The sequence below is a fragment of the Syngnathus acus genome, chromosome 1 (genome assembly GCF_901709675.1).
Source record: "Syngnathus acus chromosome 1, fSynAcu1.2, whole genome shotgun sequence".
In the NCBI taxonomy this organism is placed as follows: Eukaryota; Metazoa; Chordata; class Actinopteri; order Syngnathiformes; family Syngnathidae; genus Syngnathus; species Syngnathus acus.
In genome coordinates this window covers 3,321,219-3,337,500 of record NC_051087.1, presented here as the reverse complement: position 1 = coordinate 3,337,500, position 16,282 = coordinate 3,321,219, and the positions used below count along the sequence as shown (strand labels likewise).

The 16,282-nt window shown below is 40.7% G+C and overlaps 2 protein-coding genes and 1 long non-coding RNA gene across 4 annotated transcripts in view; 1 reads left to right on the top strand and 2 right to left on the bottom strand.

The window, feature by feature from the left end:
• Positions 1–13,782, top strand: part of LOC119121662 — a 21,439-nt gene extending 7,657 nt beyond the window's left edge. The window contains exons 3-10 of one of the 2 annotated variants that reach the window (XR_005097718.1): positions 6,218–6,348; positions 7,868–8,133; positions 8,683–8,890; positions 9,125–10,743; positions 10,988–11,066; positions 11,422–11,482; positions 13,177–13,259; positions 13,662–13,782. This is a non-coding gene — a long non-coding RNA (uncharacterized LOC119121662). Of the gene's footprint in view, positions 1–6,217; positions 6,349–7,867; positions 8,134–8,682; positions 8,891–9,124; positions 11,067–11,421; positions 11,483–13,176; positions 13,260–13,661 lie in introns of both variants that reach the window. The other variant, XR_005097717.1, reaches the window with a different exon arrangement.
• vasna (vasorin a) lies at positions 2,712–10,955 on the bottom strand. The gene is made up of 2 exons (XM_037249451.1): positions 10,783–10,955; positions 2,712–5,579 (listed from the first exon to the last, which is right to left on the bottom strand). The coding sequence occupies exon 2, from the start codon at positions 5,562–5,564 to the stop codon at positions 3,453–3,455; it is 2,112 nt and encodes a 703-aa protein (XP_037105346.1). The 5' UTR covers positions 5,565–5,579; positions 10,783–10,955; the 3' UTR covers positions 2,712–3,452.
• LOC119121647 (beta-1,3-galactosyltransferase 2-like) lies at positions 13,033–15,276 on the bottom strand. Its single transcript, XM_037249484.1, has 2 exons — positions 15,091–15,276; positions 13,033–14,252 (listed from the first exon to the last, which is right to left on the bottom strand). Exons 1-2 carry the CDS (start codon positions 15,132–15,134, stop codon positions 13,187–13,189), a joined length of 1,110 nt encoding a protein of 369 aa, XP_037105379.1. The 5' UTR covers positions 15,135–15,276; the 3' UTR covers positions 13,033–13,186.
• Between the last annotated feature and the right edge of the window lie 1,006 nt (positions 15,277–16,282).

Genomic DNA, 16,282 nt, shown 5'->3' with positions numbered 1-16,282 from the left:
TTCTGAGTGGAACGATTTAAAAAAGCCAGCTAAAGAACAATGCCATGGTTCTAAATGGATATCAGAACCAAAGCATTTGACTTTTTTTTTTTTTTTTACACTACTTAAGCATAGCTTAACTTATTTTTGCTCTTGTAATTGTTAAAAGGGAAGTTCAATTCTAGATCTCTGATTTAACCGTTTGTACTTTTAAATTACAAATATCTTATTTTAGTTTTTTTTTTCATTTATACTCATTAATTCAATTTTGTGAGATGTCATACACCTTCATCACTCCACCAGAGGTTCACCTAAATTTACACATCCCAAACATTTTTAGTATAAAATGTGTGGGATGTTTACAAGTTTAAAAGATATTTCCCGCAATACCGCTAATGTGGTTTTTCAGCTAAATCTCATTTTTGCACATGCATGACTGCACCTTCCCGTGTTGGCGAGCACACGGCTGACAACCTGTTGCTAGTATGAAGGCAAGGCGGCTTTGCAGAGAAGGCCCGCAAAGGTTGCTAATCCTGCTCTCCGCTGTCATGCCACCGCTTATCACAACAACGCCCTCGGGGCTCGGAGCCGGGCCAAAGAATCGCAAAGCTTAGGAATCCTTTCTTCTGCCACTACTTCTTGCCAATTCACCTACAGAAAAGAAAATATGGAGTCAAGCCCCCACAGCCGAAAGTTACTCACCTTTTTTTTTTTTGTCCTTCGGTTCAGAGAGTTCAGATTCATGCCTCAAAGAGCATGGAAGTCATTAAGGGACCTTTTGGCTCTCGCCTGCCAATTAAATTTAATTCACGTAAACGTCGGGTCGTCTTTCAAAGTGTAAAAGTGGACTTTGTCTTCATTCATCGCCTTGGTGGTAATCCATCCCAGTATTCATTGTTACTGATGCAAAGACTGGAAGTGGATTTGTGTAAAAGCTAAGCTTTACATCACAGGAAACGACACAGTATTTCTTTATCCATCTATAATTGATATCAGGTTAAAGGCCATTCAGGGTTGACGTGCAGAGACAAGCAAGCAGACGTCCACGTCTGTCGGCCATTTTGAGCCGGCAATTAGGTTGAGCAGCGTGCTTCCTGCGGGATCAGCACACGGAAATGAAACGCCCGACAGCTTTTCGCTAAATGTGTTTTGGTTGTCACAGAATGGTTTGGTAAATCTTGCTCTGACAGATGTGTGAATTACCTTCTTCCCTCCTGTCGACATACACATATCAGCAGAGTGCCTGGATTAAATTCAGCAAAATGGCGCCACAATTTAGACCGGATTGTTGCTTGGCTAAAATTTACGAACCACTTGACTTTGATTCAATATTCATGAGACTTCACTTGTCTTGGATTTGATCATGATTTGTTTTAAATCTGAATTTTTAATATAAATTGCCTTTTGTTTTTTTCTCTCCTGAAGGAATTTTTTTTTTCTAGTGTGCTGTACATGTAGCATTGTCAAATATTTGAAGGATCTGTTTACTTGTAACCTCTGCTTTCTTCATCTGTGGTATTTATTACTACCAGATGATTATTGCCATAATTGGAGCTCCATTAAGCAGCCTGAAACTGTCAGTGTGAAAGAAGATCTTTTAAACAGGAAGCACATTAGGCTCTAAGTCTGGACATCATTTTTCTTAACCAAAATGTCACCTGCGTGATTATACGTTGGCTAGCTACACTTGCACATCGTAATCATTTCAATGCTCAAGTCAACATTCCCTCTTAATTAGAAACACACAATCTAATCCATCAGTACAAGAACTACCATCAAAACATGATTTTTTTTTTTTTTTTTGTAAGAGTCCATCTGATAGTTATAGGTAGCGGTAGGTATAAATGAATAAACTCAAAAAATCTCAAGAAGATGGAAATTTCAATACCAATTAATGATAGTTATTTATTGGTATGTATAGTTTGGGGGGGGGGCTGTTATAATTAATAATATTTTGTAAAAAAGAGATCTAGGGTTCCTAGGACTGAACTCATCCGAGTGTTATGAACTTCTATCACCGTTGCACCAACTGAGCTTTTCTCATAATCATATCTAAAAAAAAAAATAATACAGACTACTATGTGGATAACACGTACATGGAAGGAAAACCCCAGGTATTTATTATATTCTAGTTTGTTTTTATACATGAATCACCTCGACAGAATTTGTTTTTTATTTTTTTATTTTTTAAATGTCCAGGATCTTGAAATAACTTTCAGTGTCTTTTGGTAATTGAATGGAGGACACAGTTGTATAGAAAATTGTTTTAATACTGTCCATTTTGTTGGCGTCGTTTTCTGACAAACACATTTTCGACAAACAATACAGAGCATGATGGCGCTTTGGTGACCTCATTGCAAACAGCAATTCCTTTCAAAATCCAAAGCAGCATAAAAGTATTCCAGTTGATGTGTTAATGCTACGCTATAGCTGTGACACTTTTGATACTGCATTTCACAAAAAAACGTTTAGTTTTACTTTTTAAAAATAGTTGCCGAATGCAGTTTCATTCGTAGCCGATTTGTAGGGCTGCTCAATTGATCGGATTTTAACCGCCATTACGATTTTAGCTCAATCCAATCTCGAAATTCCCATGATTGAGGAGAAATGATTATTTGGCGTTTGATAATAGTGATTTCAATATTGAACAAAATAATTGTGATGAGGATTTTTATCCATAATTGAGCAGCCCTACCAAAATGTGGCATCATCTTTTATGAGCGCTGTTTTAAAACATCTGCATGCCTGCTGAATCAAAGGTACACTTTTGTAAACCATTTACACTTTAACTAATTCAGATTTCTCTCTTTAGATGAAAATTTACATACGGTCTTTCGGTTTCTGAGTGGGCATCAGTCGGTAACAAAAAAAAAAAAAAAAAGGGGTAAAATGAATGATGAGTCTCTGAATCAAACATTTTGGGCTGTTATAATGTCAACAAAACTACTAGCACTTAGTCTATACAAGTACAAAAAAAAAAAAAGGGATTGTCAGCTACCTGAGTCCCATTCTTCAGTAAAAAATTATCTCAGAATCCATTGCAAAGACTTTACATTTGTCATGGAGCGAGTCTGGTGACAACATTTGAAGTTGGTCATATTGCATGATGATAACAGAAAGAAAAAAAAAAAATCTTCAGTTCCGGTTTAGATCAAATGCAAATGCTGCATTTTTCTCCAGTTTCACCTCTAAATCCAGCAATAGATTTCTCGAACAAGAAACAAACCATTGTCAATGGTTGTGTCCATGTTCAAAATATAATAGCACATTTTCTGCAACAAGATCTTTTCTTGTCAATTGCACTTTGTTTAATCACTTGCTTGGTTTCTTAGTTGTTGTTTTTTTCACCCCTCACCAACAAACCTCAGCCTGTAATCGTTCATGTTCATTCTCTCAACGGCCGTTCCAGTCAGCCGGAAGAAAAGTTTAGAATGCTTGAAGTACTCCAAAAAGTGTTCACATATTATCGTATCTTAGAAATAAGATGGCTTTAAGGATGAGCGATTGTTATTTGAGCTGGAATGTTCTTGCATCAACGGTACCTGATAATCAAAGTGGCCATTTTGTTGCATTTTTGTTGTTGCGTGCGGTTGTCGAGCGCCACAGTGATCGATCGCTGTCTGTTTGTGGGCCACTGGATTGTTTCCCCGATTTTCCGGACATGCCTTGATGCCTTCCACTTCCGATGAATCGTCCAGATCGGCAGGACCCAGCTCCAGTTCCATTCCCGCTTTATTGTGCTTCTTTATCCTTAGACAGATAATCAGACCAACCAGAAATGCCAAGCCCAGCACCAGCGCCAGAGCAGCTAATGCGGGAATGAGAGTATAAGTGAGTGAGTTTTGAGTCTCCGCTCGGGGTTCTAGGGATGTCAAAGGAACCCCCGCAGTCCGAGCTTCTGTACATGACCCGGTCTCAGCTGAACTGTTGGCCCTTGTGGTTATTCTCTCCCCGAGAGGACTTGCACAGACCGAGTAGGTGCAGTTGGGTCTCAGTCCACGGAGAGTGTACTCGGGGTAGGTTGCCGGCACGCTCAAAATAATGGGGCGGCGGTCGGGGCCCGAGAGATTGCGGTAGGTCAGCCTGATTCCGCGAATATTTGGCCGTGTCTTGATGAAGAGGTGCAGATCAAGAAGGATGGCGGTGGAGGTCACCTGACGGGAGCTGATGACATCCTCAAGAACTGTGGAAGCCTCAACAGACACTTCCGTTAGCCGAGGTTTCGGTGCTTCCGTTACATCGTGGACATTTTCACAATAGAGTCCAGATGTTCCCGAAGGACACAGGCATCCCAGTTGCCCTATTGGGTCAAAACTGCAAGTGCCACCATTGAGACAGATGTTTGGTGGGCAGATGTGTTGGTCGTATTCCCCGACGGTGGGGGCAGGGAGTTGCGATGGAAGCGGGTCTGTTTTTGAGTCCAGGGTTTGTTCGCTTGGGGGCGGGGGAGGAATTGCATTGGTGTGGGTCGTTTCTTGGGATGTGGTAGGATCCTGTGGTGCCGGAGTACTCAACATGGGCAGCAAAGTTGTTGTCGTTGGTGTACAACCAAATTCTGTGTGGTCCAATACTGATAGCATCTTCCCAGCATTAGCTAGAGGAAAGTGGCATCTGGTCTCCCGAAGTCTCTCCAAATTGATATTCTTCTCTTTCAGCCATACTACAAAGGAAGCCAGGGGACACAAACAATTGAATGGATTTTCAGCCGCTGCCAGACTTACAAGTCTGGGGAAAGACTGGAAAAAGTCTAGGGGAAATCCCTGAAGATTTAGACCACTGAGATCTAATTCCTGGAGCCCGGTGAGTTTCTGAAAGTCTTCGGTTCTTAGCTCACTCAATGGATTGGCGGCCAGGTTGAGCTTGATCAAGCCCTTCAGGGAGTCCATCTTTAGGGCCTGGGGAACCTCCGTTAATAGGTTCAGGGAGATGTCGAGCTCGTGGAGGTTCCCCAGGGAGACTACGAGATCTTCATCTAGATGGAGAAGCCCAATGGAAGCCATTCTAAGGGATTCTAAGTGGGGTGTGTGAAGGTCCGAGACATGCAAGGTTGGGATGCTGTTGGAACTCAGGTCTAGAAGCAGAAGCCTGGGTAAATCAAGAGACGGCAAGGATGTGAGTTTGTTCCCTCGGAGCTTGAGTTCCAGTAGCATTTCTAAACCTTCAAAAGCTTCTCTCTGGATGCTCTGGATTTGGTTTTGGTGGAGATACAGTCGCTCCAGCTGGACCAAGCCAGAAAAGCTCTCTTTGGAAATGTGAGTAATGAGGTTCGAGGACAGGTCCAAGTTCTTCAGCTTGGACAACATCTTAAATACACCATCCGGAATCTCTCCCAGCTCATTCTGGCTCAGATCTAGCATATCCAAGTCTCCGAGACCCACAAAGTCGTTTTGGCTCAAAGTATTGATGCCGTTGTGGAAGATGTACAGGTTTGTGGTGCTGGACGGGACCCGGGGTACGGTTTTGGACCGTCGACTGGTGCAAAATATAGAGTCCGGGTTGCTACAAGTACAATCTGCTGGACACTCGAAAGAAAAAACCAGACTGGAGGAGAGGAGGAGGAGCACGAGATGAGGCCACATGGTCATTTCAGGTTTGGAACTCTGCAAGACAAAACAAAAGAATCATCAAGCTTGATATGAATTCCACTTTAGTCCTACGTCATATCTTGATCGGTATTTTAAGGGTGTGGTTTTTTTTAAGACTTTCAGGACTGACAACATCACCGAACCCAACGACAAGACTCTGCCAAGAAGACCGACAAAGCCAGTTTTTTTTTTTTTTTTTTAATTAAATGTGAGTGACACATTCTTCAGCTTCTTTTTGGAGAGCAGTGGAAGCAATGTGGCCGTTGACGTGAAGCAAAGCAGGTCAATATGTAATACGGTGGGCAGCAGGCAAACGGACACAGCTGGATTAAATTACCCACAATGCACTGCATCCATCGCTCAGTGAGACCCACCCACCCACATGAACCTTTGTTTGTGAGAAATAGGGGGAAAAGAATGTAGACAATAGAAAAGGAGTAGGTAGCTAAGTCTTCTGTTTTATTATAAATATATATACATATATTATAAATATTAATATTAAATATTTTATATATATGTAATATTAATATTACAATTATTAATATTATAAATATGAATAATTTAAATATTATATATTATATATGTGTGCGTGTCTCATGTGTAATTCAATGCTGTTCTTTGACTTTATTGTGCTACGTTTCTTTTCCATCAAGTGGTGCCCAGGCATCAAAAGAACTCAAGTGGAAGAATCTCGGCAGGTGGCTGGACTCTGAAGATGTAGGTCGTTTATTTGTCCTGCATTCCGACGAGGAGCGCTAGGAGGATTAAAGAACTCGGGTGACAGGTAAACTTGAAATATACACAAAGGTTGCTCAACTTTTCCCGTTATGTGGAATAAGTTATCGACTGAAGAAGAGGGACAAAAGGGGGAAAGTAAGGAGTGAAGGTACTAAAAAGCAAAAGCAGAGTCCATAAATTACATCTGACATGTGTCCGAAGGGAGATTACTTCATCTTTTTGGAGGGGGAAAAAAAATATCTACTCCCACCCCCTCGAAATTGGAATATCCTGTTACTTTATGGCTGAACAGCTCTAAAGCCACTAAAGGCCCCAAATGGCTCCAAAATACAATTGTGTAAGAAAAATGTGCAACCGGTTCTGCTTCCTATCTCCATTGGTGGCGAAGGAATTAACATCGAAACCACTTGCTGTTTGTCATCAACACGAATGGAATGCAGAAGCTTGTGGGCACACCTTTTTTTTTTTGGCTACTATTGAGCCAACTGTGTTTGGCAACATCAGGAAATCCAAAGCTTCATATTACCGTAAGCAAAAAATGCCAAAAGCAAACTAGACACTTCTTTGTTGTAAAATGTTATTGATTTGATTCCTATCGCTGTTTTTTTTATCTACCGTATTTTCCGCACTATAAGGCGCACCAGATTATAAGGCGCACCTTCAATGAATGGCCCATTTTAAAATTTTGTCTATATATAAGGCGCACTGGATTATAAGGCGCACCTTCAATGAATGGCCCATTTTAAAACTTTGCCCATATATAAGATATATACATTTGGCCCGCGGACCGGACTTTGGACACGCCTGCTGTAGTGACTCAATATTGGTCCATATTTAAGGCGCACCTGATTATAAGGCGCACTGTCGGCTTTTGAGAAAATTTGAGGTTTTTAGGTGCGCCTTATTGTGCGGAAAATACGATAGTTGCCCGCTTCAAGGTCTAGTCATGCCAAGTTTGGACTGGTTACCACCTGGCTCACTAAACTTTCCAATACATTCACCAAATGGTTCTTATGGAACTGCTTTTCCGCAACAAATCTTTTTAACTTGAGGCAACCACGAGGCTAATTGACCCGGCTTCCAGACGTTTTAATGAGTTGCTTAACATCTGGAAATGGTGGCGGACCTACAGACGGGAGCCGACATAGGCGAGATAAGTCGATGTGTGTTGATTAAAAATAATAAAAAATTAGTCAGTTTGTTTGGGGAAATAATAATGGCATATAAAATATACTTTTTCAAATATGTCTACAATAACAGCATTAAAATAGTATTTAAAGTTGACACACACACACACACAGAAAACTAAGAAGTCTCCTCCGCTGTTTGGATCACCTCATTACGGCAGTGTTAGTTCAAGAGTGTTGGCGGATTTACGGCTGACAAGAACTTGGAAGAACCATAGGAACTGACACACACACACACACACACAAGCTATTCCTCAAATGAGCACGACACAATTTATTAACAAAAAGATTAAATGATGTCTACGTACGTATGGCAGTGTATGCGAAGGAGGGCTTATGTTTACAAAAGTTACTTATCTATTTACTTTGACTCCTCAGAAATCCTCCGCTTAAGTAAACACACACACACCGCAGAGCAGGGGAATCAATTAGCGCGTTTGTCCGCCTGCATGGCTTCCAATCTGGCGACCTTGACTGCTTCAGAGAAACAATGGCTTCATTCTGCTTAAGATCACACAAGTTGGACTCTTTCATATCTGCTTGCCCCCCCCCCCTCCCAACTAGAACAGACGTGAACTCTCATATTTTTTACAGCGTGAAAGCAGATGTGGAAAACAACCCGGCCTCCTCCTCCGTTCACCAAGGTAAACACTTTTGTGGTGTGTGTATAAATATAGATAGATAGAATCTCTCTCTCTCTCTCTCTCTCTCTCTCTCTCTCTCTCTCTCTCTCTCTCTCTCTCTCTCTCTCTCTCTCTCACTCAATTACATGTTCATAATGATGAAGTCTCTCACTCTAAAACCAAAAAAATCTCAAAAGACGCTCGACTGGACACAAATCTCAGTAACGAGCCCTGAGGCCAGATGGGAGACTCGTCATGGAGGGAAAAATGATGCTGTTGTATGACAGGAAGGGGTGTGCACACTTGCGCACACACACAACCTAATTTGATTTTACACTGATAACGTGATTAATGCTTCTTTGTCGGAAAGATGCTCACGTGACTTTTGACATGGCTACGCTTCATTAAAAATAGCAACTAGCGTTACGTTATTTCGACAACCGTGGCGTCACATGGTAAGAATAAGAAGCACAAAAAATAAAAATGTGCACCTTATCCGTTTTGGATACACACTACCCTCGAACATTTATGGCAACTGTCACGTCCATCTTTTATTTTCCTTTCCAACAGAAACCATCTGCAAACGAGTAAACGGCCAACTTTCTGTAACCACGACGACTCTCCTCCGCTTGACTGCTCGTGTTTGTTTTCGGAACGCCTCGGCCCGGCGTCGAGGCTATGGCTACGCTCGGCAAAACAAATGCCACTCGGCCTCGTGAGAGAAGGAGAAATGAAAGGAAACAACTCAATCACAAGAACTGGCCGACCACGCCATTAGGTACCCCTGAAAATAACTCTAACTCCAAGTGTCTATGATTATGTAATTGGACTGTTAAGGTTGTTCAACTAAACAATCAAGTTCCATTATAGTGGTCAGCTTAGGTCTGCATGTACGCCATCTTAAACTAACATGGCTGATGTTTTATGGGGCACTTGCACACTCCGCTAATCGCTCGTCTGAATCTGTTTGTTGTCTCTTTCATGTGGCGTTCCACTCTCATCTGTGAACAAGATGTCCACATACCACACAAGCTGCACAACCAAAATCACAAGGCAGAGAGGTCAAAACTGCTGGTCCAACAGAAAACAGCGCAATGTGCATGCCAGGCCAGTAGCTGGCACTGTTTTCTTTTTACAATTTTCCAAATAAGTATTTTTTTACTCGCCATGTTGTCATCTCTATGTGAAACCAAATAGTTGACTTGATTTGTTGAGGTATTTGCTCATAATTTTAAAGTTCTGCAAAATCTTCCAGAGCCTTATAATAATTTAAAATATAATTTAAGAATCAATCTCTGCCTTTTGATGAACTCTTAAGGCTCTTTGCAAGTCAAAATATATATTTTTTGCTATGTATTAAACAGAAGAATTTAGCTCGAGACAAAATGCAGACATCTCAGCATAGATCTGCTCATAATAATGTCACCAGAGCTCCGATCTGTGCCGTTCCAGAATGTGCACGGCGAGCACTCTTTCTAGAAATGTCATGCTCTTTACCTTCCTACTGAAGCGCAGTGTTTATACTACACGCTCAGGGGAGGTACTTGGAGACACACTTTATGACTTACAAAAGGAGTGGCAAACCCTAAAGCCTCAATTTGGGGGCTGGGGGCGTCGAAAGGAAAAGAAGTTCCCCTCTGGTGAGCATGCCGAGGCTCGTGTCGTTTTGCTTCTAGAATTCTTCAGGTGTCATGATGACTTGTAAAGGTGCTGTCAGTGAAAAATGACACCATAGTAAGCAGAAAAAAGAAGACACTGCAGACTATACATTACCATTAATTCTACCCCAAAATCGGTAAGGACATTACATAATCAAAGTTGTACATTTACGAGAAAAGGGGGAAAGAACTATGTTTAGTACTATAATTATATTGCTTAAACACAGACTTGTCTAAATGAAATATTTTTGCAAGCCACAATATTTAAGCCAAAACCATTAAAGAGCCCTTCAACTGCAATTTTCTGAGCATAAAGTGTAGCCAATTAATCCTTCTTAAAAAATGGATAACTTCCCGTAAATGCCAAGGCCATAAGTAGCATAAAATACAGTACAGCTGAGTGCAGTAAAGTCATTCAGTGAAACATAATCAACGAGATTCGACCACATTCCACATTTGTGACGGGAATAGATTTGACCCCTGCAGGCTTGCGTTTTGCTACTGAACTCTCATAAAATAAAAAAACCTCTATAGCCAAGCAAATCGGACAAAAGATGCTGGCTGATGCGTTAAGAGTACCTCGGTGTCCGCAGCACTTTCGGTCGACCCTCATGATTAAGCGGCGGGGGGCTTCACTCGACAGGCTGGCCCCCCCGCAGCATCTTGTTCTACGTACAGCCACCCCACCTCACCTCACCTCACCACCACCTCCGAAAAACTTAATTAAATTGCTGAGGCAGCGAGTCAGGAATGTTTGCTTTCCTCTCTCTCAGCCCGACTGTCTCTGCGCGTTCTTTGCATTTCTCAGCCTTCTGTTTCTTCTTCTTCGGCAATCCTTGTCATAACAGGAAGACTTTTGGTTTTATGAAACGGAGTTCCATTCATGAAGGTTCTTGACATCACTTTTGCATGAAATGTGGTCTTCTTGTTGCTGCCACCGAAGAACCAACCAAGAATATGAAATGATATCCAAGTAAGCATGTGTGACGGTGCGTGGATGTAAAACGCTTACCTTTTACGATGAAGTTGAAATAAATAAACCAATCCCTGCGGGATACACGCCCGACTCCAAACTTTGCATCCAAACTTTGCGCGTAAACACAACGGCGTTGCGCGTCCTTCCACGCGGCAAATCTCCACGACGCGCCAGTCTTCGTGTTTACTCTTTGACTTTCCTCATCCAAACTGCGAAATTTTCGCCTTCACTCTACACACAGGGAAACACTTGGAGGAGGAGGTGCACAGAGGAACCGCGAGGCGGAGACTATACCTGCGTGGGAGTCGGGAACTACGAATGTGCGCACTCCACGATTATAAACACACGAGATGTTCAAATCAAGCATTTTGACACCAGTTAGTTGCTTATCGCTTCGTTAATAATATATTTAAAATCGAGAGATGGAAAAACATCATGTCTTCTCATGAAAATAGAAAAAAAATTAAAATAAATAAATAAATAGATATGCCGAATTTATGCCAATTGTCTGTCTACATGTTTTGCCGCACTCTTGTTTGACTATCAGTTATACCACAGCTATTCTGATTTTGGTGCATGAAATAAATTACAAAAAGGTTTACAGGAACTACTGCAATTTGCTTAAGAATATTACTACTTATTGGTGCAACTCGGTTTTTGTTTTTTTCCCCGTAGTTTTGAGATGTCCTACTTTGTGAGCGGTCATTGAATACAGCTTGGATCGACCGACAACTGTGTGAGTAGATAGCGGAGGCGGGCTTTTAGTGAACAAAAAAAGTTTTAAAAAAGTAGACACACAACTCTGACGTCACAAGAAATGACATCTTCATTGTGCCCTAACGTAATGTATAATCATACACCTAGGTTATAATTAACCGCGAAGATCTCAAAATAGCACGATACGACTCTAACGAAAGTCAAATGTCCCCTTTCAGAATTTTATACGGAAGAGGATTAGGGCCAGTAAAGAAAAAAAAAACGAGGGGTGACAGGATTCTGACTTTTTTTCCCCAGAATTCTGACCACTATTCTCAGAATTCTGACTTTAAAGTCGGAATTCTGAAGTCAGAATTCCGAGAATAAAGTCAGAATTCTGAAGTCAGAATTCCGAGAATAAAGTCAGAATTCTGAGAAAAAAGTCAGAAAGTTGACTTTAAAGTCAGAATTCTGAGAATTCTGAGAAAAAAGTCAGAATCCTGTCACTCCTCGTTTTTTTCTTCTTCACTGGCCCTAGTCCTCTTTGGGTGTTGGATGTTTTTGCACAGATAAGAAGGTCTGACTCTTTGCACCATCTCAAAGCGGAAATTACTCATGTCAATCCAAGAAGCGTCGCTTTACTAATTCACACCCCTCTTAAAATATCAGCCTCTGTCCACAGAGAAACGTAAACAAGATGAGAAGAGGAAGTGTCCATGCGTGTATTTGTGCACTCTGCATAGCGCGTGTTGTCTTATTTACTTTTCACACGACTCGCGTCACTGAAAGCGGTTGTGTTGCGAAATTAAGGAAAAAAATACAAATAATATGAATTAGATTACTATATCCGCGTCATTTAAGATAAAGGTAAAGTGATCTGAAGACAGCCAGATGCATTTATTTTAGTTAGTTTTCCCGAAAAACGCATATTTGTCATCAGAATATGTAATTGTATACCACTAATAGATGTAATAAGATGGATGTATATTATTGGCATTGGCGGAAATCGTTATAATGTTGAGAATGGCCGTCCCTCAGATAAAGTTGCAACATATGCAATTGTGATAATGGTGCTCCCTCTAGTGGACACAAAAAGGAGCAACCAGAACAGCAAATGAAAGAATGAAATGGAGGACCTATATTTTAGGGACGTCAGATTCATTCAAGAAATGCTTCACACAGTGAGCGTGAAAATAATCAGGTAAATGAAACGATGAACTGAATCAATTCACCTCATTATTAAAATGAGATTTTGCGTAATAGGATTTTCACATTCATTTAAAAAACTAAAAACTGTTCTAAAACAAAAACAACCCACAGCGAATTATAAAAGAAAGTATGAAGTGGTACTCTAGAAACGTACTAAATAACGCATCTATCAACTTAATTATTATTCTCAAAATACAACAATAATAATATATTTTGTAGTAAGAAATAGCCTAAAACAACTATCTTAATAGATCGAATAGAATAGATCTTTATTGTCACTGTCACACATGTACAACGAAATTTAAAAAGTGCCAACCGATCAGTGCATGAAAATAAAAAAATAAATTGAATAAATAGAATAAAAAGATAAAAAATTAATTGTTGATTAATACTAGAATCTTGTATTTTTTAAACATGTTTGATTAGAAAGTCACAACAACCGTAAATGAGTTATGAAATCAATGAAATGTCTCTTAACATTCTGCGAAAGTTTTTCTCTCTTTTTTTTTTCTTTCTTTTTCACAGCCCGATTATTTCAACAAGTGAGTCCAGGCATCTTGAGCTTCATCCAGAAACTTAGCAGCTGCTCAGGGGATGCCAGGATGGAGGTGATGATCTTGGAGTACGTGCATCGATCAAATTTGTTGCTTTGGGTTCGGAATTGGGAGGGATCAGGCGGCGAAGTGATCGCTATTCCCAGTTTCTTCATGCACATTCCGACATAAGCGTCCTCAATGTTGAAGGGCTTGATACTTCTGGAGATCTCCACCAACTTGCATGGGAGATCACCGGAGAACACGTAGCCCATGCCCAAAGTGTAAAGGGGGTATTCCAGATCCGGGTAAATCTCCTCTGAGACATACCACTTGGAGCTCTTTGAGCGAATGACCTGTTTATTCCGCATGAGCCACCCGGTCAAGTAGTTGTTTTGCGGGATGCTCGGCTTCTGCAGCATCAGCACTAAGTTGTCGACGTTGAGAAACATGTCTGAGTCGATTTTCATGCCGTAGGTGGCCGTAGGGCAGCGCGTGGCTAGCCACTCCATGATGACCATGGTCTTGATGGTCAGGTTGAGGTAGGTGTCCCTGAAGTCACTCTGGATCAGATCGCCGTGCAGCTCGCTCTCCTGCCACAGATCGGGACCCTCGGCTAGGCCCAGCATGAAAAGAGTCAGGACCTTCTTGCCCTGGACCACTGTCTTCTTGCCCCACGTGCTGCGGATGGCGTTTCGGGCCGCAACGTTGTTGGGCTCCACCGGGACCATCAGCACCAGGAAAGGCGTGCTGCTCTCGCACACGTCGCCCACATCGATGATGAAGTGATAGTTCTTTGGGTACGCCTGGTGGTACTGAGCGCCCGCAGTCAAGTTGACAAAGGTGGTCCTGGGAATCTTGGAATCCAGTTTGTCTCGCTGCTTTGGATGGACCCGGTACGAAGGAGCTTTAACCTGGTTGGGCTCATTTACCAGCCGCTGGTAGTGCTGATGGAGAAGAGACTTTTCCTTCCGAATGTAACAGACCAATAGTGTGACACACAGCAGTAACGGGTACTTGAACCAGGTTTTTTTATGAAGATTGAGGTGATCTCGGCAAAGCAATGTTCTGAAAAACAGACAGTTCAAATTAAACATGCATACATAGTACATACATACATATAGGTTTTTTTTTTTTAATGTATTATTTTATATATTATTTCATCTCAATTAAAAGATGCAAATATGGATATATATATATATAAATAATTTCCAAAGCAAAATTATTTTCAACCTGAAGAAACGTTCCATCATATTATTTTTAATTTTGTATACACTGTTTTTCAATATTCAAGCACAACACATTTAATTTCAATTTCAAGTTGTACTTTCTCAAGTACAAAACCTTTGACCCATACAGCTACAGTTAAAACGAGTCCTTAATGCTGACATAACTAAACAACTGTTGGTTGGAAACTCCAGGAAGGGTTGACAAGTTCTCTCCTTGGGGTCCACTCTTGAGGGAAATAAAAAAGTTTCACGATTCATGGGCACAAATATTTTTGAGTATACACGAGGCCTCTCTCTTTTAAACCACACATCGAGAAACTCAACTTCAAACAGTTTTTTTTTCCCCCGAAGATTTATTTGGGGTTTAAAATGTGCCACGTCAAACTTGCAGTTGTGGTGCACAGTTGAAGGTTCACTTTCAATCTTATCCAGTCCCAGAGGACATTTTTTCCCCCCAGTTTGTGTGTGGTTTTAATCGCCCAACCAACCATAAAAGCACACAAAAGGAAGGAAATTAAATCAAGTAGAAAACTGATTAAAATTATTATGGCTATCAAGACAACAAAATCTGCTCACGAAATCCACTTTTTAGCATCTAAAGAGGAAAGTCCAAGTTTTTGCAAAGTCTAACGCACCATCAACATGCTTGATTAAAAATAGCCTAACAGTTAAGTTACCTTTTCAGTCCGTTCATACTTAGACTTCTATTCTGCTCTTCCATGGTTAAAGTCCACAATTTGTTCCACGATTACCTTCCATTGAGCAATCGGTCCACCTTGCACTGGTGTTGTCTCATTTTTTTCCACTTGCTTCCGCACCCACTCACCACTACCACTCCGGTATTAACATAATGACAAATCACTAAAAATCTATTGATTGGATCTTGCGTGATGACGTCATCCCGGATGTCGGAGAAGGAGAGAAGTTGCTGACTGATTTATTAATTGTGGCGACGTTCAATCAAAAGAAAGACAACTCTCAATGTCGCAACAACAACAACAACAACAAAGGTACGCTTCGTTCTTTTGTTGTATCACCCAAAAAACTCTTAGCCTAGAAATTTCTTTCTTTCTAGCTGAAAATATTAATCATAGGCCGTTTTTGGTGCTTTCTACTTGTCACTCATACAGCCTTCGGTTGCTGTTTTTAACACGTTGGGAACGGCACAGGTTAGTCATTGATAATGGCCGTTATTATCTTTACACAGGTCATAAATTTGTTCTAGATCAAAGTACAGGTGTACCTTGACTTATCCGTTCAATTCCATCAACCAATTCTAACTCCATTTATTTTATAGTGCAAATAAAATCGTCTCCCTCCATTGAAATGAATCGAAAAGCCATCTATACAAAATTCCAGCCCCGCCCGCTCAAAAAACAACAAACATTTTGTTTCAAATTAAGAATATACGTGTGGCTGCTAACGTTATCTTAGAAAAGTACATTCAAACACAACTCAAACAAATTTAAATACGTAGTTAAATATGTCTTCCATTTCTTATTTAAATACATTTGAACAATTCGAATATATTTGTCTCAAAAATTTCACTTCAAATTGGCAGCTCCGCGCTTTGGTAAATATGGTTTCATGTGACAATTTTTTTTTTACTTGCGTACAATGCTGAAAATCATGGTATGATATTTGCATACGTGCAACTAATCTGTAACGTTCCATGTAACCCTTTTGACTAATGTTACACTGTGTCAATCAAAAATGAATTTACGGAATCACCGCTAACTGCTGAGCTGCTCATATCGACAAAAGTCATCGATTTCTGACATCATGTGGAAATCTGTGGCTATTTACAAACTGTTTTTCGGGCATCGATTGTTTTAAGTCATGAATTCGATTAAAACAAGAAGACAGAGA